The sequence below is a fragment of the Pteropus medius genome, unplaced genomic scaffold (assembly GCF_902729225.1).
Source record: "Pteropus medius unplaced genomic scaffold, Ma_sr-lr_union100, whole genome shotgun sequence".
In the NCBI taxonomy this organism is placed as follows: domain Eukaryota; kingdom Metazoa; phylum Chordata; class Mammalia; order Chiroptera; family Pteropodidae; genus Pteropus; species Pteropus medius.
The window spans coordinates 1,922,023-1,943,704 of NW_024340693.1; the positions used below are offsets into that span (position 1 = coordinate 1,922,023).

General features: G+C 46.7%; 2 protein-coding genes across 3 annotated transcripts in view; both read right to left on the reverse strand.

Annotated features, from left to right (window-relative positions):
* LOC120602386 (microtubule-associated tumor suppressor candidate 2-like) overlaps window positions 1–15,595 on the reverse strand; it is a 38,156-nt gene extending 22,561 nt beyond the window's left edge. For both annotated transcript variants that reach the window (XM_039862627.1, XM_039862618.1), the window contains exons 1-2: window positions 14,580–15,595; window positions 10,449–10,689 (exon numbers count right to left, since the gene is read on the reverse strand). In XM_039862627.1, the coding sequence (XP_039718561.1) occupies window positions 10,449–10,689; window positions 14,580–15,518 (1,180 nt within the window). In that variant the 5' untranslated portion in view covers window positions 15,519–15,595. The remainder of the gene's footprint in view (window positions 1–10,448; window positions 10,690–14,579) is intronic.
* LOC120602969 (microtubule-associated tumor suppressor candidate 2-like) overlaps window positions 15,523–21,682 on the reverse strand; it is a 152,302-nt gene continuing 146,142 nt past the window's right edge. The window contains exons 4-5 of the mRNA XM_039863367.1: window positions 15,629–16,949; window positions 15,523–15,530 (exon numbers count right to left, since the gene is read on the reverse strand). Of these exons, the coding sequence (XP_039719301.1) occupies window positions 15,523–15,530; window positions 15,629–16,727 (1,107 nt within the window). The 5' untranslated portion in view covers window positions 16,728–16,949. The remainder of the gene's footprint in view (window positions 15,531–15,628; window positions 16,950–21,682) is intronic.

Genomic DNA, 21,682 nt, shown 5'->3' on the forward strand with positions numbered 1-21,682 from the left:
AAGTAGAAATTAACAAATTAGAGCACAAAGCGATTGGCTCTAACCTGGAAGGGAGCTGAAGAGAGACGCAAGCCTTCGAGCTGAGAGTTTAACACCTGCTGGGCCAGATCAACGAATAGATCCCTACCGCCCATCTCTGAGTGTCTCTCTGAGCACCTCTCTGTCTGTCTCTCTGTCTCTCTCTCTGTCTCTGTCTGTCTGTCTCTCTCTCTCGCTCTTTCTCCCCCTCTCTCTCCCTGATACACCCATGCACGCACCTGGTAATTTTTCAAACAGCAGGACAAGAGAAGATCCTAAAGCTTTCAGGAAGAAAAAAAAAAATCAAGTCTCCTACAAAAGACTATTTCTCAGACTAGCATCAGGTGTCTTTTGAGCAACACTGGAAGTTTTTATGTTTTGAAAGAAAATCATTTTCAACCTAGAAAAGCATATTTAGTGAATGCCGACAAAAGACGGTTTCTGAAATGCAAAAACTCTGCGAATTTGCTTTCCTCGAACCCTCTTGGGAAATCGCTGAGGACGTGCTCCAGCAAAGCAAACAGGGAACCCGACGAGGTGGACCACGCGGACGCATCCCAGGAGAAAGGCGGAGGGAGTTCCCGAAGAACAACCTGGCGCCGAGAAGACCAAAGGAAGCACAGGATGGAATAGCCCAGGAGGCAGCAGGGGGGACAGAAAATGGCATCTTGAAACAGAAAGCCCAGGACACGGGGTGCACAGAATGTACTCACTGCCCGATCCCTTCCCTCACCCCGTCTGAGACTCCAGCCGCCCACACGGCTCAGGATTCTCCGGCTTCGGAACCTGCGTGTCGAGATCATGGTTGTACGTGGCTGGGGATTAAGGAAGGAACAGAGCGTGCGTGGACAAGGGTACAGCCCCTTTCTGCACCATGTAAGCCCGGGAAGATAGCTTTGTGCCGCGTACTCAGACGCAATGATAGATCAGACGGACGTCTTGAAATTCCACACCAACCAAAGTCAAGGATAACAGGACAGAAAAAAGTCTAGGTCATTCATCCTCGTGTTTATTATCTTTTTAAAAGGCACACAGAAGCATCAGCTAATCACAAGGGCCACACCCTTCAGCTGGGTCCTATTAGAATTAGGAGCGGATTTTTGCTTACAGAGTCGAGCCTGGGCTGACATTACTCCTAGTTTTTTATGCTCTTATCAATTTCCCTTCTAATCTACTCTGACGTGACCTTGACTCACAGGGTGAAAGAGTGAGTCGACTCCACTTTCTAAAACCCACCTACGTCTCTCCCCCACTCAGCCCCCCACACCCATTTGGTTGGGGAGAGGGGGCGATATACTGTAACAGCCTCCTGCAGGGTCTGTCTCCAGTCCTGTACCCCATGGCACCCCATTCCTGTCCCTCGGTCTCTTCTCCAAACGGTAGTCCAACTGATATTTTTAAGACTGAAATATGATCGCATCGGTCCCTTGCTCAATACCCTTGAGTGGCACCATCTTGCTCTTAGGATAAAAGGCAAATTCTTCAACGCAGCCTGCTGTGTTGTCACAGTCCTTTGTCCCTTTTCCCGTCCTTTCAAAACATGCTGCATTCCAGCCACACTGACCTTCGCCTGTCCCATCACCTCTGCCCAGAATACCCTCTCCTCCACTCCCGCCATGTCCTCATCCCTCACCCCCACCCCGCCACCTCAAATCCTTTGCCTCCACCACACAGCTTACCTGAAAACTTCCTGGACCCTAACTTGGTGGCTCGAGCCCCCTTCCCCCGCCATGTCCTCCTGAGCTCGGACGACTCCACCTGCACGGCGATCATGCATACTGTGCTGTAACTGCCTGTGGGGTCTGCTCCATCTTGTTCCTGGTTGTATCCTCAGTGCCTAAAACAACTCAGTCCATAGTAGGTGCTCAATAAATACTCACTGACATATAAATGGTCTTTGTCCAAAAAAAAAAAATAGAAGAAGAGTTGCTCTGCCCATACTTCACCCGGAGCCGCTGCAGCTGGCTCTCCATATCTGGGCCCAGGGAACCTGCGCTTCTGATAAATTTCTCCAGGGCCATTTCGGGCATGCTCAGTCGCAGCGAGAGCAGACAGCACAGCTCCGTGTGCCGGGTGCACAGCGGAAGCACAGGCACTGTCATTGTCCCTCTCAACAGCATGGAGAAGGAATCGAACAGGTCCCAAGGCCAGCAGTGTCATGAAGACACCAAAGGGACGGTGACGAGGCCGCGCTCTCTCTTATAGTCTCAGTAATCCACCTGTTTGTCTCATGGGGCTGTCTGCCCGTCCGATTCAGATCTTCCTTGGCAGATGCCAGCGTTCTCACGAAATTAAGTAAAACGGTGATGGATCCAGTGACGTGGCACTTAGGTGACGTCGATAAACTGTCCTCGTTCCTGACACAGAGCCCAGCACTTCGCCCGCCCCCGTCCCTGGCCTCGGAAGCATCGGTACCTGACTTCCGTTCCAAGCTTCGCCCTCCTGCGTGGGGTCTCGACGCATCGTTTACCGCCCTTCTGGGGTCTCCCTCTCTGCGTCCCTCACATTGCGAACCGGTTCCACGCTCTCCGGCCACACTCTAGAAAACAAAACGAAGCCCAGCCCTGCTTCCCCTCCGGCTGGCGCCCGCGGCGCTTTCTTAGAAACTGGGGTCTCTTCTCATCGCCTCCGATGCCACACCTTCCGCTCGCTTCTCAACCTACGAATGTGTGACTTCCGCCCCCACGTTTTACTAAAATGGCTCGTTCAAAACTAGGTCACCAACTGTTTCCTAATTTCCGATTCCAGCAGCCTCTTTGCTTTCTCGCTCGTCCGTTCTTCCATGAGACACTTTTGACCATTTCCGACTTTGGAGACGCCTCCTTCCTTACACTCCAAACCCTCCATCTTCCTGCCCCCCGCCCCATGCCTGTCTCTTGCAGGTCCCGTCTTCAGCTGCTCCCTAAAGGTGGGTATAAAGTTCCCTTTCTGACTCCTTCCTTCTCGCACCCCACTCTCTCTCCTTCAATCTGCCCATCCATCCCCTGTCATGGCCCTTTATCTTTGGCTCAGACGTTTCTCCAGACCAATTTCTGCCCTTTGGAACATCTACGAATGTCCCCTAGGAATCTCAAACTTTGCATGTGCCACATAACTGTCCATCACTACCCCCAATCCTACAAAACACTCCCCGGTGCTCCCTACTGAGTCCCTGTAAGGGATCCAAATCACCCGAACTGATGACCACCTGGCGAACTCTCCACCTGGCGAACTCTCCACCTGGAAAACTCTCCACCTGGAAAACTTTCCACCTGGAAAACTCTCCACCTGGAAAACTGCTTATCCTTCAAACTTCAGCTCAACTCACCTCATTTAGAAAATCTTTCCAGAGCCCCCGTCTGCTCGGGCTGAGCTAGGTCCCTCTCCTCACATATCTATCACATACTTCTCTCCCCTTGTCGTAATTACTGATTTATCTCCCCATATCCCCATAAAGTCATGGGCTCTATCTTTGATGGGTGCATCTTGAACACACAGACCAGCATCTGGCCCATGATGGGTCCTCGGAAAAAGCTTTCGAATGGCTGAATGAATAATAGGCTGAATAAAGAAATAAAGGAATGGGGGCTCTGATCATCTCAAAGATGCGTGAGTCTCTAGAACAGCTCTTGGTCTGGGTCAGCAAACTACAGGCCACAGACGAGCCGGCTGTTTGTCGTTCTAAAAAGAGCGTGGCTGGGATACAGCCAGGCTCACTCACTCACACCGTGTCCGCGGCTGCTTCTGCATTGCCTCTGCAGAGCTGCGTGGTTATCACACAGACGGTTGGGCCCACGGAGCTTAAAATACTTACTATCCGGCCCTTGCTTTGCCCGCCCTGCTCCAAAACGCTCAGGACTTTAACCAGTTTTCCGTAATGATGCGTCTATTACTTCCACTGCTACTATTGTTTATTTGGTAGATACTGATGTTATAAATCCCTCTGCTCTCATAGACTATACGTTGCAGGGCGGGCGGGGTGGGGGGAGATAATCAATTCATAAAAGCAAAATAGGAAAGTTACAGACCCAGATAAAGCCCGTGGAGGAAATAAACAGCAGAGTGCGTTCAAAAGCATCTGATGGGGAAGGGGAGACTGTAGAGAACGGGGGTCCGGCTGCCTTTTTCTGGGGCAGGGACATGTACGTTGAAACCTAAAGGAGGAGACAGTGCCAGTCTCAGAGAGCGCTGGAGAAAGCATGTTCTAGAAGGCATGGTGGGTACAGAGGCCCACAGGGCAGGAGGAGGCTGGCCGGCCTGAGGAGCTGGACGGAGGCCGCCGTGGTGATGCGCAGTGGGAAGGAAGGTCGCAGACAGGGAGGAGGCGGGAGGACACCTGGCCCCGGACGCCTTGGAGGCCGCGGGAGGGGCTCTCGTTGGCCGACTGCATTCCGAATACCAAGTGCTATTCTAGGAGCTTCCGCTCAATCCTCTCAATGATCGAGGGCTGCAGGTTCTGGGATTATCCTCATTCTAGAGAAGGAGAAAGTGGGGCTCACAGAGGCGTGGACTGAGGAACTAGTAGCCCCAGAGTCTGGCATGAGGACCTGTCTGTCGGACTCAGAGCACAGGACTGCCCAGCCGGCTGCATAGCCTTCCACCTGCCCACCCCCTAAATTCTGGAACGGAGGCACTCCGCTGAAAAATTATCGTGATCACAAAAGCGATATAAGCCATTATAAAAATCTGGAAAAGATGACAGAGTATAAGAGCATGACCTTCTCACACTAACAGCAATTTCCTCACTGGCCCCTCCGGCCTCCTAACCCCTACTTATCCACACCGCTGCTCGCAGCTCGCTCTTCAAAGTATAGAAGTATGTCCGTTCTCTATTTACAAACCTAAAGGTTTCCAACTCCCTACCCACAACAAAGCCCTCCAAACTTAGCCTGGAAGCAAAAGCCTGTCACAGTCTGGCCCCAACCTACTCATCTGGCTTCATGTCCAGTGACGCCCACAGAATCACCCGGTCCCTCCTTCCTAAAGCCACACACTTCCGTGTCCCTGCCATGTTCTCCCTATACCAACCTGTGTCGCTCCGTCCATTGCACTAACTCTTCCAGGCCCAGCTCCCACAGCACCCCTCGATTCGTCAGTACAGGATAAGCTGCCCCCAACCTCCTTCCCCAAAATAACTCCTTCCATCAACGTATCACGGTGCTTCGCATGAAACCAGAGGCCCAAGAATTCCTCCTTCACAGGCCTCGTCCTTTCCACCACTGAAGGTTCCCCAAAATTTCATGCTAATGTCCTTCACGGATGCTAAATTCATGAAAAACCGAAACCAGTCTTCCAATACAAATCAGAATATTCGGAATCATTCTATGCTGCGAAGGCAAAAACCATAGGGGGAAAAAATGCCGTCACCTCTGCTTTCTTGCTTTAAAAGATTGAGAGTATGCTGACATTTTGCTAAATTTCTGACATTTTCACGACCAGACTTTTCAACAAATATTAACTGTGCCTGTGTTTTAAATCGTTCCGATTTACTTGCTCTTCGAGATATATGTCATTAATTGTCTGCATCTTAAAATCTGGTAGGATTCTCTCCATCTTAAAAAAAAAAAAAATTACCAAAGAGGAAAGTTTACACAGTATGTTGAACTCTAAAATAAAATGTATCTTAATATGCAGAAGTCATAACAAAACTGAATGTAAGTTGAGAAAAATTGCCCCAACTTCTCTTAACTGATCGAACTTCTCTGGTTCTTTATATAATGGAGTTTTCATATCTAGTCTTTAAATATTTTCTATTCTGACACTTTACTCCGAACAAAAAATACGCTAGTTCTTTCAAATCACGTTGGCTGACACAAAACTTCATGCCTTTAGCAATGATTTCCATTGATTTCCATGAGTAGAAATTACATCCTGACATGCTGTTCGCTGCACAGGTTAAGTATTTTTACCCCACGTTTTAGGCCATGAGAGATGTTTTTCTGAAGAAATAACATAAAAATATAGATCTACTAAAAAGGCAATAACCGAAGGTACTGCCTTTTTATTTCTCAGAAGCGAGAGATCTAACCACAAATTGTTTTTACACACGATCTTAGCTTTTACTGACACAAATTTTATGCCCTAAGGGGAGGCAACCGCCCTGCTGTATCTGGAGCACTTAGACAGCACCTGACTGTCGTACCCAGGCCTGATGACAGTAAAACTTCATAGTTTTACACATGATGATAGTCAGAAAATACGTTAAAAAAAAAAACAACACAGAAATGATGTCAGAGGTAAGGAAGTGTTTAGGTTCGCTTATTAGGTTCAGCAGACAAAGTCACCTCGAGGTCTGCGAAACTTAAGGGCCTTAGGGAATGGCATTAATTTAAGACCTAGAGACTCTGGGAGAACCTGATTCATGAGGCACCGTGTATTCGCTGCACATCCAGTTCTCCTGGGCCACACTGAGCCAGGCTGCACTGACTGTACCCGCAGAGCCAACCTGGAACTAGAGCCATCGTGAACGCCTCCCAAAGTCTGAGGCACAGGTCGACTTGCCTGTTAGAGGCTTGACTTTTCCTAATGCACTACATGCAATTCACATGTCACACCAGGTCTCAGAATTCAGAATATGGGAAATCGCTTGAGATTGGCAATATGGAAACACTAGAGCCTGGGCTGTAGCATTACAGACCGTCCCTATCTGCAGTCCCCACGTGCCCAGCTGGCGGAGTTCAGGGCCTGGAGCAAACGTGGAAAAGGTGCAAACCTACACAGCCACATTTTACAAACACTCTGAAAACGAAAAACAAAACAAAACAAGTCCTTAAGACAACTACTACATAAATAGCCTGGAACTAAAAAAGTAAACACCAAAGGGAAAGAAAGTTTTATTAGATGCAGCAAACACCATCTGATACTAACGATCATTTTAATGGCTATGTAAAAGAAATACCGCCCATGAAGATTTAATTGACATGGCAACGGCCATAAACAATTGCGAAACGAAACACAGGAAATGTGAATTCAGTAAAAAGACACCGAAATTCTAAACGAGTTTATACACATAAGATCTTTCAAATATGAAGTAAAAATTGGTTTAACTGAAAGAACTTTTACAATCCACAATCACATTTATTGATGTCACCAATCCTTTCTAAGTAATTGATGGAACAAGAAAATACTGTAAAAAATACAGGACTCAAACAACACAATCAACCGACTAGACCTAATTAACATTTATACAACAACACACCAAGCATCGGTACAGTTTGGGTTATCAGGCGAGCTTCTAAGGACTCAAGTCAAACAAAGGGGTCCCTGACCACAGTGGGTCAACACAAGGGTAGCTGAAAAATCCCCAAGTTTGGGGGAATTAGCAACACAAACTAAATAACCTAGAGGACAAAGAAGTCACAAGAGAAATTCAAAAACCCTTTTAACTGATCAGAATACATACTCCAAATCCATGAGCTGTAGCTAGAAATTATAATTTTTAAAAGTTGGCAATAACAATAAACCCACAAAAATGTAGGGAATTTTTAATTGTGGTAAAATACACGTGACCCAAAATTTACCATCTGAACAATTTTAAGTATAGTTTGCAGTGTTCAGAATGGTCACGTTGCTGTGGAATTATCACCACCTTCCATCTCCAGAACTTTTTCAACTTGCAAAACTGAAACTCTGTCCCCATTAAACACCAATGCCCCCTCTCCCCTGCCTCCAGCAACAACCATTCAACTTCGTTTCTCTTAATTTGACTATTCTAGACACCCCACACAAGTGAAATCATAGTATTTTTTTTTTGTGACGGGTTTATTTCACTTAGCATAAGGTTCATCCATGCTGTAGTGTGTATCGAAAATCCCTTCTTTTTTAAGGCTGAGTAATAGTCCATCAAACAAATACGCCACATTTTGTTTATCTGTTCATACATCAATAGACACTGGGGTCCCTTTCACTTCTTGGCTCTTGTGAATAATGCTGCTACGAATACATAGAAAAAAATTTTAATGTACACAATCTCTACATTAAACTAGAAACTCTTGCTAAGAGAAATTAAAGAAAGCCCAAATAAACTGAGAGATATATTATGTTCATAGATTGGAAATCTTAATGTTGTTAAAAACACAATTCTTTCCAAATTTATATGTAGGTCTAACACAATCTCAATCAAAATCACAGCAATTATTATTGTTATTATTATTATTATTATTATTTTTTTTTTAGAAATTGACAAGCTGATTCGACTACCTGGTTTATACTATCTATTTTCAAGATTACTTCAAATCTATAATATTCAAGAGAATGTGGTAATGGCATACAGAGAGAGGTGTAGACCAATGGACTAGAATGTAGAATCCAGAAATAGACTTACATTTATATGGTCAGTTCTTTTCCAATGGGAAAAGGATCATATTTTCAAGAAATGGAGTTGGAATAATAAAACACAACATATGCAAATAAAAATGAATCTTAACCCATAACTCACACTACATACAAAAATTAACTCAAAATGAATTATAGGCCTGAAATAAGAAATAAAATAAAGGAACTTCTATAAAATATAGAAAAAAAAATTTCAGACCTTGGGTTAGGTAGACTTTCTTATATAGGAATCAAAAAATCATAGGTCATAAAAGAAAAATCTTATAAACTGAAGTTTATCAAAATTAAAAGCTTGCACTTTGAAAAACACTTAAAAAAATAAAAAGTCTAGGGCAACGCCAGAAGAAAATATTTTCAAAAGGCCTGTCTAAAACGTAACCTGCATTCAGAATATATAAAGATTTTTAAAAACAAATAATAAAACAGAGTTTTTAAAATGGGTAAAGAGTTTGAACAGATACTTAACCAAAAAAATATATATGTATTTATATATATAAATATATAAAAATATATATTTTTATAATTATAATATATATAATTATATATATTTTTATAAACATAATTAAAAATATATTTATATATAAATATATATTAAAAATATGTATTTATATATATAAATATATATAAAAATATATTATATATAAATATATATTTTAAAATATATATATTTGTATATATAAATATATAAAAAATATATATTTATATATACAAATATATATGTAATATATATATATAAAATATATATATAAATATATATATGAATTCAAATATATATTTTATATATATATATATGAATTCAAAAAAATGCATAAAGAGATGTGTGACATCGCTAGCCATTAGTGAAATGTAAACTCAAACATCATAGTTTTGTGTGATCACATGCCCACTAGAATGGCTGATATTTAAAAAAGACTAGCAACGCCAGATATTGGTGAGGATACGAAGCAACAGCAATTCTCACAGACTGCTCGTGGCAAGAAGAAACCTGCTTTGGAAAACAGTCTGGCAGTTTCATTCAAACTTAAACGTACACTGACCCTAACACCCAGAAATTTTATTTCTTGGTATTTGCCCAGGAGAAATGAAACCGTATGTCCACAAAAAGTGTTCACTTGTTACAGCCAAGAACTGAAAACAACCCAAGTGTGGCATATTCTTAAAGACCTTGCATTCCTAGAAACCTGACTTTTGCAAGATGAATGTCTTATTTTTAGTAATTTTAAGTTTTTCCAAACTTTGTGCATAAAAACTATTAACTTTGTTACCGTCTATTTAAATTGCACATAACTCCATTTCACATCAGATATATAACTCATGGAAGCAGGTGAAGAGGTGCTGGACAACGATGGCCACCCAGGGAAGGAGACATCCGAGCTTTAAACACTACCCAGCTGCTGCTGACCAACGCTTTGATGTCTCCAGCCAGGTATGTATTATTTCTATAATAAAATGATACATTAAACCTAGAGGAAACCGCACCACCAAAACAATGGAGAGAGAGAAAGAAGCAGAGAACATCAGAGCAGGATGATGGGCCGGAAGAGGTGGCCGGGACATTCTGTGTTCAAGATTTGTGATCAGATGGGAAAAGGGTGACATGGTCAGTGTTGTCCTATGGAAGAGCTCTGACAAACTGCAGCCCACAGGCCACACCCGGCCCACTGTCTGTTTCGTAAATTAAGTTGTATGGGCACGGGGGCCACATCCATCCACCCACGTGTCGTCTGTGGCTGCTCCCACGCTAAGTAGTCACAGCACAAACCATACGGCCCAGAAAGCCTAAAATATTTACTCCCCGGCCCCCTACAGATCCATGTTTCTGAACCCTGGTCCACGGGATGTACTAGAGAATGAATTAAGTACAGGAAGTGAGGACGTGGTGACAAGGGCCATCATTTCAAAGGTGGCATGGAGGATGACAGCTGCAGACAGATGAGTCTTGACACGTGTCTATCTACAATGAGATGGAAGAATAGAAAAAGGCTTCTCTTCAAAGGTGCGAGGTGTTCATATTTCAGACACTCACTCCGTTTTATATGACTTAAATAGTAATCGCATAAATCACTTTTAAACGGTAAAGTGTGGCAGGCCAAAGCAGGGACTGTTGGATCGCATACCTGCGGGGTCAGAGTTGTAGAGACTGGCGGCTGTCGCTATGGGTCCCGGTGGGTGGATGGCGCTCGCCGAAGACCTCTGGCTGGCGATCAGGATTCTGCTCTTTGCGGACGGTAAACGGGACATCGCGCCCAGCCCCAGCTGGGGCTTGAGGAGCATGGCTGATCGGTAGAAAGGCGGAGGGACTTCGTAGTGTGCATAGGGGGGAGAACAAAATTCTTCTTTCCCGGGGCGTTCCGCGACCTGTGGCAATGACCAGAAGCTCAGTCAGAGGACCCCGCATCACGGGATGAGGACCGAACCTGGCCAGGAGACCGAGGCTCAGCAATGACCACCCCCGGCAGCCCCGAGCTGCCCCCTTCCTGGTCACTTACCTGACCTGGACCCGAGTGTCTTCCCCCCTAGGCTGACAACACACCTGGATGACCTCTCATGTCTCCTCCGGTTCTAATACTCTATGAATCTACCTTTCACTGGAAGGAAAAAGAACTTGCTCTATGTGATTTTTTTTAACTCGACTGCTACGAAATCATTGGAATTTGTACAGGTAGTCACTCTATAAATAAATAACATCAGGGAAGCAAGGAAAGAATTGAGTAAATGTTCATAGAATTATGAAAGTTTCCTTATTCCTGAGGAGAAAAGGCACAATTCCTATGGTAATGTAGTCTTAACATTAAGTAGATGAACCTAATCAATTGACGTTACGTCTTTTCTAGGCTACTTAGAAAGACGTTGATGAGGGAGAGGAGGCCATTTGGAATGATAGAGAAGCTAACGGGAAACCGTGTTGTCAGGCCCCTGTGACCTGTTTACATATCTAAAAACGAGAGACACTGGATTACCTCCTGAGCTTGTTTGCATGGGCAAGCTGGCGCTGCCAGTGATGCTGAAGAAAGTTCTGCCCAAACAGAAGTTCTAGGGTGAGTCTTGCTGAATTCTCAGCACCTAGAACAGCGCCCAGCACAGAGCTGAAGTCAATGGATGAGCGTTAAATAAAAGACTCATGGTTCTATGCTTTCTTAAATTTAATAACATAACGTGCCTGTTGTATTTTTCCTGTACTGAACAGTTTGGACTAGGGTCTGTCTTCTAGTTATCTTCTATGTGTGCAATTCTGGACTCACAATTCATGTTATCAGTGTTTCTTCATATTAAAAGTGAAAAAATAAGGCAACTAAATAATCTATTTCCTTTTAGTTAAAAAAAAAAAAAATTGTGCCAGAGGCTACGCATGAAAAGATACATCCGTTGATTAATTCTGCTCTAAATCACAATACATTTTGTGTCAAGCATATTCAGGAATCACAAGTACTTAACAATATTCTTTAATAGGGGCTACGAAGCTTTGATCCAAGCTGTTGAGGAGATAAACCCTGAATGAATTTGATACTCTTTTAATGTTGAAATAGATACAAAGTTCTCCTAAAATTGCCATTATTGAAACAAGAGATTAGGCCTTTAAAGTTTTATCATCATGACATTGTAAAATATGCATGATTTCTAGAGCGGAGAGACTGAATTCGAGTGGCAGCAAATTATATTCCCATGAAAGAACATTCTACATCTGCTCTCTGATAAAATTTTTACCGTTTTCTACTTATTCTCTTGCAATCAATCTTTGGCTTTTATATTATACTCGTATTTCCTCTATTTTTTTTTTTTTAAATTTTCATTTCTAAATTTTTGATGCCGTTTTCATGGCTTTGAGCAGCTGCTCACACGAAGAAATTATTATCATTTCTAACCTACAACTGTCAGGTTTTGAGGACTGCAATTCGCCGATCTCGGTAATTACTCAGTTCTTTGAAAGTGGATAGTTTTCAGGGATCAAAACCCACCATGCTGTCACTGAAAAACAATCTTCACAATTTCAGTAAACTTGATGCCTGTCATTTTGTTGGATAATTTGTCTGGTAAGAAAACAAATGCTTTGAACAGTGAAAAGTGTGCCTCAGATGCCTGATCTGTGTGTTTTTAATAAAACGAAGGAATCTACAGACAGCTTCACACTCTTTTCTTGCATCCCTATTAACAGAACACAAGAAGCATCACTGCACAGACATAAACGCAGAGAGATCAACCCCAAATGTTTTTTTCCCCCCGCCTGAGTATTTTTAGAAAAATAATTTCGAAAGCAAACTAAAGGATGTTTGTGATTTCAAAAAAAAAAAAACAAAAAACCTCCTAAAATCATTCACGACACACAGACAAATCAGTTTCTTACTGGCTCTTCCCTCTTCATATTTGCCCTGTCCCGTTTCTGTGGGACCGTGGGCAGGACCAACGTAGTGTAAATGTGGCGTCTTCCCTGAGAATCCATTGGGATGGCTGCAGGGAGAGGGCTGGGGATGGCTAATTTCGTCAACTTGGTTAGGCCAGCTATTCGGTCGTAGATTATTCCAGATGTTTTTGTGAACGTATTTTTTAGATGAGATCAACATTTAAATCGATAGACCTTAAATAAACTAGATTACGCTCCAAAATGTAGGTGGACCTCATCCAATCAGTGGAAGGCCTAAGAGACAAAGACCGACTTCCCTTAAAGAAGAGGGAACTCTGCCAGCAAACTGCGCTGCTGCCCCCCGCCCCCCACCAATGTGACCTCTCTGAACCCTTCAGAACTACTAAAGCCACACACACCCATACTATCCCATTTCCCTGGCACCTGGGGTAGCTTCTAGAGGACTAAGAAGAGAAAATATTCGGGGTGGGGGGAATGTGCACATAACACAAAAATTATCCCACGGAGAAGAAATACGCAACAGAAAGACCGGGAAGGATCACAGGGAAAGAATTGAAGACTATAACTACATCTCCAAATAAAGTTTCTTTCGCAAATGTGCTTTTGCGGAGAAATATGTAGGGGTCTTTTTTTTGGGGGGTTGGGGGCAACAGGTATCAAATTACTTCATTTGGAGTAATGGTATGAAAGAACTTAAGTGGATGCTTTGGCACAACTTATAGAAAAGGTGGGGTGGAAGGTGAGGGTGACCCCAATAGGCACGCACTGCCTTGGTGACTGCAGAAGTCACCCAGTGGCTACAACGAAGCCAGCCTAAGGCTCACTGCCCATCATCACTGTCTCCAGGGTCTGCCTGTCAAAGGAGAAGTCTGCGTGCCAGACTTGGGGACCCCGCCTTGCACGAGTTGGTTACTTCCACAGTGATACTTTGAGAAGAAAAAGGTTCATTCACTGAACCAGCTCTGGCTCCCACGGCCCTGAGGTGGGGGGTCAGATGGCTGCCTCCTAGGGGGCTCCCAGGGGCCACCCCAGCCTCTGCGAGGGGCCTGGGCCCTGAGCCTCAGAGGCCTGAGCAGGGGGAAGAGGGGGCTAAGTCTTTGGAAACTTAAGACTCACATTAAGCAAGCTCAGGGACTGAACACAGAACAGAGAAGCACCCTGCCCGTGATCAGCAAGATGCCACCGCCCAGGGCGACCCCAGGTCCTCCGGCCAGAGCACGCTCACCACACTTGAAAGAGGGCGCCATGCAGCCTGCACAGCGAGACGAGCCCCCGCCAGTGGTGAATGCTGGGGTCCCAACCTCTGGAGAGTTCCAGCAAGGACCAGCGAAGACTGACAGAGGTGACATGTGTCACGTGGGCCCAAGGCGTAGGAGGCGCTCGGCTAAATGTTAGCTGTAATTATGATTTTGACTTAAAGCAAAGAGCTTGTGCCTGACACATCATTCTCTGCTCACTGCGTTCTTCACAGGCGTGAATGTGAAAAATGGTCTTGTAAGGACCCCCCTGCCCCCGCAGAAGCCGACGTCTGACTGACGTGAGTAACGTATTCTGGATTTCCTTTCTCGTCGCCCTGTGCACACACCTGAACGCGGAGCGCCATTTACACGCACACCTGGCTACCTCAGGTGTGTCAGACCGAGCGGAATTTAAATGTGTCTCCTCAGATGCAGGGTCCCTGTCATTGCGATCGTCACGTTTCCAGCCAAAGACACACCCACTTGTCTACAACCTCCTCCGTTACAAACACCCACTTCTGTACAAGGGCACCCACCCGAATCCACAGTTTCCCGAGAGAGGATGCTCTGTTTTCATGACTCATGGAAAATACGTGACCAACTGTGGGGACGCTCGACCTATACACCGTGCCAGGGTGACACCCTCTTACCTCCTGCAGGAACTTTTCACTCATTTGACCGAAGTGGTGTCCTGGGGGCTTGATCCCGGATACCACCAGCCCGGGACTGAAGACCCTGGGCTTCTGCAGGTCCGGCTTGAACTTCTCGTAGAGGCTGGTGGCCGACTTCAGGTCGCCAACTGCCACCTTCTCCTCTTTGGGAAGAGGCATGTCACATGCGGGCAGGGCACAAGGAAGCCCCACTGGGACCAGCGAAGCGTCTACCTGGCCGAGGGCCTGAGGGCTCCTTCTGATGTAGGTGATGATCTTGGGCCTCACGTGCTTCGGCTTGGGCAAAATGACAGGCCTGGCTTCTGTCCTCGCTGCTGCTTGCTCAGCCTGTTGCTCCTCCAGTCCTGCCTGTGAGGACGGCAGGTCCTCGGAATGTGTGGGGACAGGCCTGGGGACCCCAGCAGGGCAGGCGTTCTTGTCAGGCACTTTCGGACAGGTGCTTGGCAGCCACGCGCTGTCAGTGGGGGCCGGGGCGGCCGTGGGTAACCCCGCATCCACACTCAACACACTTGCGCCCCGGGGACTGGTACCGGGTGGTGTGGGCTCCTGGGTCATCGCTGGGTGGAGAGGGGCAGGGACACTCGGAAGAGAGTCTGCTCCCACTGGGGTGCTTTCCGTCTTCAGTGCATTTTCTAGAAGGTTCCTAGTTTCAGCAACAGAGGTCGTGACTTCCTTGCCTTCCCCTGCTTCTGTGCTGCTGCCTGCAGGGCCAAGGGGGTCGGGGACCCCAGCTTTACGCTCCCCAACAGAAGAAGCTGAAGCAGAAGCCTGCTCGCTGGCCAGTGCCCCTTCCTGCTGACTGCCACGTGAGGGTCTGCTGTCCGTCGGGGCGTCAGGAATAAAAGCGACGTGAGCACCCCTGGGTGACGTGCCACTGGACGGCGAGTCACCCAGCTTCCTGGCTGCACTTGGTGACATTTCGCTAAGGGACTGATCCTCAGCAGCTCCCACGGGAGCAGGGCCCCGTCTGAGGGTGGGCTGCAGAGACCCCTGCTCCCCCAAGGGCAGGGCGCCCTCGTCCTGCTCACCCCCATCTCTGCCCACGCCCGGCAGAGGGAGGCCGCTGTGGGGCAGACCGCCGGGGGCCGCGGCAGCAGCTTCCGGCTGTGCTTCCCCAGCCAGCTCCCTTCTCTCGAGGGGTAACACACCGTCCCGCTTGGGACACTCCGGACCCCCGGCCGGGACTGACGCTGACTCCCGCGTGGCCCCGCACGTCAGCTCCGGCTTAGGCTCCCCACTTCCCTGACCCGATCGTGCGTCCGGCTTACTGGGGACGTCCTGCGAGGCCGAGGCTGCAGGTGGGGCTCGCTCTGGAGGCGCAGGACGCGTGCTCTGCCTGCTCGCTTCTGGCGCGTGGCCCCGTGGCGCCGGGGGCTCTGCGCACGGGGTCTCCTTGGTTTCTGAGGTAGATGGCTTAGGAGGACGCACACCCTTCCCCTCCGAGGCACTGTCAGCTGGAGGAAACGCCGTCCATGGGGAGTGGGCTGTCCCCGACTTCTGCGGCCCCTCGCCACCCGCCGGCACGTGACCAGGGGCTGCAGTGGTGTCCAGCGGGGCCGGTGGCGGGAGCTGCCGAGCCAGGCTCCCCGGGACCGCGTCCAGGGCAGCAGCCCAGCCGCTGGCCCTGTCCAGGGCGTGCCTTCTCAGCTCCTCATTGTCAAGGGTCTTGGCCACTTTGTCCTTGCGCACATGCCGGGGGATGTTGGCGCCCCTTTCAGCGGAGACGTCTGGACCGGCCTCGCCCAGAACGTTCCTCCATCCCGCCAGGCTCACTCCCTGGCCACCCCGCGGGGCCTGCAGGGGGGCTGTGCCTGGCTGCGCTGCGCGCTCCTCACTGGCTTCCCCGCGGCTGGCCGACGGAACTCTGAGGTCTCTGCGGCCGGCGGGGCCAGCCTGCGGTCCGGTCCCAAAGCCCTGAACTTGGTGCGATTCCTTATGGAAACGGGTGCTGCTGGCACCATTTCCGGCGCCATCTGACGCGTCGGGAGAGGGGCTGACCCCCACCACCACCTGGTTGGCGTTCGTATCTCCCGGACCTAGGAGACCCTCGTTCTCATTTCTCGCTCCCTTCCTGTTGTCCTGCAACTGGGCGCAACATGACCTCTTAGGAGCCAGGGGGACGCTCATCTCCCGCCGTGTCCCGTGTCCTGCCTGACGACGCGGGGCGCCCTTCACGCTGCGATCCTGTTCACAGGGAACCCTGCGGGGCCTCGCCCAGGCCACGTCACATCCACCTGCTGCTCTTCATCACTGCCGAGGCGGTTTTACGAGCCAGCATCGTCCTGATGGGTGACAGGACGAGCTATCCGTTAGGTGCCCGCTGGACGAAAGCCAATTAGTCCACGAGACCTAGAGAGAAACAGAAATAAAACCAGGTCACACTGACGAACAGAGCTGCTCCGGAGAAGGCATGGTAAACACAGATTTATTCTTCACCTTCGTGTTGCTATTTCATTCACTCCATCCATAGATTTCTCAGAAACCTTTCAGATAGGGGCTCCTGCTGGCCACATATGAGAAAATTGAAACATCAAAATGATTAATGTTATAAATGGATGCCAACACATATTAAACCTTAACTTCGAATTTTTAAAGATCCACAAGTACATGATACATCGGTTTTAAAAAGGGTGGAGGAAAAGGGAAGGCTCTTCTCCACAGAAGACTATCGACTGAAATAGGGAAGATTACACAATTAGAAATACCACCATTTTGCAATCACCAGTCACGATTACTTTGGGCGAGCAACGCCAATGCTTACGAAGAACGCCGGATGAAAGCTTGTCGGGGAAATGATATTTATGGAACCTCAAGGTACCGTCCACCAGATTACTTTACCTCTTACAAGAAAAAAAAATTTATCTTTCCAATGGAGAAAAGTGGTGGATACCTCCTCAATTAAGTGGCCAGATGTAACACCATCAATCATAGAACCGGACACCAGGACGCCCAAGGTTAGGGCGTTCCGAGTGCCTCCGATCACCGAGTATTCTCGCTGTCAACGTTCAACCGGAATTTCGCTATGAAGAAACCATCAGGCATATTTAAACCGATGGACGTTTTACAAAATAACCGGCTTGAAAACTTGCCCCCAAATGCCGATAGATATTGAGACGTTATGCATGATCCTTGGTTGGAGAGCGGATGTCTTTCAAAAAGTTAGCGAAGTACATTACTGGGACAATTCGAGATTTAAATATGGACTGTCTATGAGGTAAAGGTATTTACCTGTGTTAACCTTCTTGCATGTATAATAGTATTGTGATCAGATCACAGATAATCATCGGTTTGGGAAGATACACGTTTTTAAACAGGATATGCGTTCTAACAGGAAACACTGTCGTTGACTTACCGTCAAGTGGTTCAGCAAGGAGAAAAATGTGTGTGTGTGTGTGTGTGCGCGTGCGCGCACGTGCGTGTGTAAGAGAGAGAGAGAGGCAACTCTGGCAAAATATTAATTTGAAAATCTAGGTGATCCATCCTATCACCCCTGACGCTTCCGTATAGCTTTGAAATCTTTTGAAATGAGAAGGGGGAGGAACTCTGTCCCAGCCTGCAAGTCCTGCGGGATCCGCACTCCACGCCCTGCAGGCCGCGGCCACCGCCCCGCTGCTTCCCTGTGCTCCTTCGCCCTGCCCGCTGGCCTTTGCACAGAGTCCTCCACCTGATGGGGTGTGGAGTCCTCCTGCAGCCTCACCCAAGAAACTCCTCTGTGTGCTTCAGTCTGCAGCACGGACACCCCTTCCTCCAGGAAGCCTCCCGATCCACTGGAATAGGTTAGGTCCCTCGACAATGGACTTTCGTAATATCCTACATTTTTACTTTTTAAAAAAATCTTCAGGTGTGCTAGAAAAAAAAATATTCTGAATGCTTGGCATAAGTATTAGGCACTTAATATGTACTCATAGCATAAATGAGCGAACGACGGAACAAGCGATGAAGATCGATGTTATTTCTGCCCTCACAGAGCTTAAGTTCTAACACAGCATTTAAATTTCTACGAACGCGGACGCGCAGATCATCAGTAAAGCACTCAGTGCAAGGCTAACGTTTTATCTACTAAATGCAAGGCATGATCCATGATCAATGCACATTATTAAGCCCTGGGTGAGAGGATTAAAAGTATGAGGTTCTGCCTCGTCCCCAACTCCCCCGGTGGGGATTCAAAGTGAACAGCCTTCTACACCTTCTTCCTCATTTATACAAACATATATGGGCATGTGCAGACACACACATACACACATACACACACACACACGACACGGGAGGTGTTACGTTTCTACTAAAGTAGGTTACTTGGCAACCAACCCGTCTTCCCTTCATCATGGTTTAATCTGTTATTTCATATATTCAAAAAAAAAAAGTGTGTAGATATAATATAGAATGTTCACACATGTATATAGTTATACGTATATATGTACATATATACACACGTATGTATTTATTTTATAATGTATAAAACGAAACGATGTAATAAACGGAAAGAATGAAAGACGGAAACGTCCCCAGTAACTGGTGGCCACCTCCGTGCTCCCCTCCGCCCAGCCCCCTCCTTCCCGGCTCACGTCTTCCGTGGGCTCCTTGAAAACTCAGTCGGTGGAGCTTGCCTTCCCTATCACTTCTTCTGTGTCTATACGTAAGGTGTCCTTTTTGCATAAATGAGACCGTTTTCTATAAGCTGGTTTCTTGTCGGTTTTCTTTCCCTTTTATTTGATCCTTCTCCATCTCACCCCAGGCCACATGAACATCCTGGTCTAGGTCATTCTCACGTTCACATAGGCTAACCCAAGCGCACGCACCTGTACCTGCGCGTATGCTTCCCTCTGCCTGCCACGCTGTTCCTCCCACGTCGCCCTCCTTGTCCCCACCCTCCCCAATCCCTGAGACCTGTTCTACATACTACCTGCTGTTCTCCTAGAGACCACTGTTTATTTTTCTCCACACTCATAACTCACCAGTGACCAATGCTTTCTGAACCCCAGCACGGGCTCCACGTCAGGCTCCCTGGCACGGCGTCTGAGCACTGTGCCCTCTGCTCACTAACAAGACTGTGCTTGCCCGTCAGGCTTGTCTGCAGCTCTCCCCAGCTGTGACCTCCGACAACGGTTTGACCATCCCGTCTGGAACGTTTTCAGATGAATGCAGAGACATTTCTGAATCGTTTAGTGGACGGACAGCAGCAGACGCTCAGCTACGATCCCTCCGTCCACATTGTGCTTCAGTCTCGTGGCACCGTGTTCGTTCTGCCTGCTACTGCATGAAGGGCCCTCCCGGATGAGGGGGACCTCAGCATACCTGCCACCTCCATGCCATCCACCAAAATGACCAAGAGTTAGCCTGGATGAATGACAGGTGAAGGCCAAACTTCTCAGCTTGACGTTCAAGGTCTGATGAACACAGGGGCCCATACATGTTTCCAGACTCTTCTATGTAAAATGGAAAAATTGTCCTCCCTACCCAATAGCTCCACCTTCTGAGTGCAAAGGTACCTCCTCCATGAAGACTTTCCTAAATTTTCTCCTCCCTCCCTGCCCTCAAAAAGGTGACGAAGGAGTTGGATATTGTCTCTCCATGCCCTGAACCCCCAGATCTGCCCTGCCGGCACTGTCATACCATGTTTTTTAATTATACTTACGTGCATCTTATTTTATTATAGTTAAGTATACAGCTTATTACAGTCACATTTGTTTTGTTTTTGTTAATTATGTGTGCCTTATTCCCTTTATTAAACTATACACTCACTAGGCTGGAAGGTAATAGCAAAGATGCTTATCTCCCACGCGGTATCTGAGACAGCACTTTTGCACATAGTATAGGCACTTGGGGTGAAGCATTTGGAGATCAAATGGAAGAAGGGTACACCATTTTCCATACAGCACAAACCCTGTTTTATTCTTTCTTTTCAGAGAGAGATTATAGAGTCACCCTTCCCAACTGGGCAATTGGTGAGGCACCCTCTCTTGCCCCCCACTCCCAGGAGGGCTGCACCAGAATATCCAGGGGAGATTATGCAGAAAAGTACATTCTGATCATCAGTGTTCGATTTATATTTCTTATCATAATTTATTTAGAAAATAAGTAAACTAAAGGAAGATTGGGAGATGTTTAGGTTATTAAAAGGGGGTATGGATTTTAAAAGATTGAAAAATACCACTGTGCCACCTCCGTCAGCTGCTAGGTCTGCTTTACCAGTTGTGAATTTTCATATAAATATTTAAGCACTATGCCTTTAGATGTAAATGCAATTCTATCGGACTTAAGATTTACTTGCCAAAGAAGCTACAATGGCAGCTCTAGCCATGCATTAGCCTTCAGAAGAACTTTTAAGAAAACTGAGTAGGATATGAACCCAAAATTTAAGGGTAGGTCTAAGAATGCGAAAAAGTCAAAATCCCAACTTTTGGAATTTTAGTTGACTTTTTCACAGGCATTGTATTTGGAGTCTACGATGTTCCACCACATTTAATAGGATAATTTTATATTAAGTTACTTGCAAACATTTACATACCAGTCACTGTATTCACCAGCTCGAGAACATTTCATGGTAATCATTTCTGTTTTCTGCAATTGTAATTACTTAGAATAGCCCGGATATCGGTCTTCCTTTGTAATCTCGTGGAGGTTGATTCTCAACAGGTGCGATTCATGACAGGCAGTCTAAAACACGGTACACGGCAGACCAAATGAACTTCACAAGTTCGGCTTCACCACATTATGGTTAAAAGCTGCATTGGTGGGCAGTAAGTACATGCTCCGGGGGTGCTGTCGCTGTCCGTGGTGCTGAATTCTGTCACAAACATGCCAAATGTAAACTATAACAGCTCTCCAGAGCCTGCTTTACTCTATCTCTGTACGCAGCGTGAGTAGTACGTCGCATTTTATTCTAATATATAAACAGGGCTGTGTTCAGAAAATATATGCGGGGGAAGCAAAGGCTTTTTTTTTTTTAATATAGAGTAAAAAGAGTAAATAAGAACACAGACGTAAATGAAATGCTGCTATTTCCCCTTGATAGAGGGCCAGAACAACAGGTAACTTGATTTCCATAACTTAGACCAATCTGACATTTAAGCAAAATATTA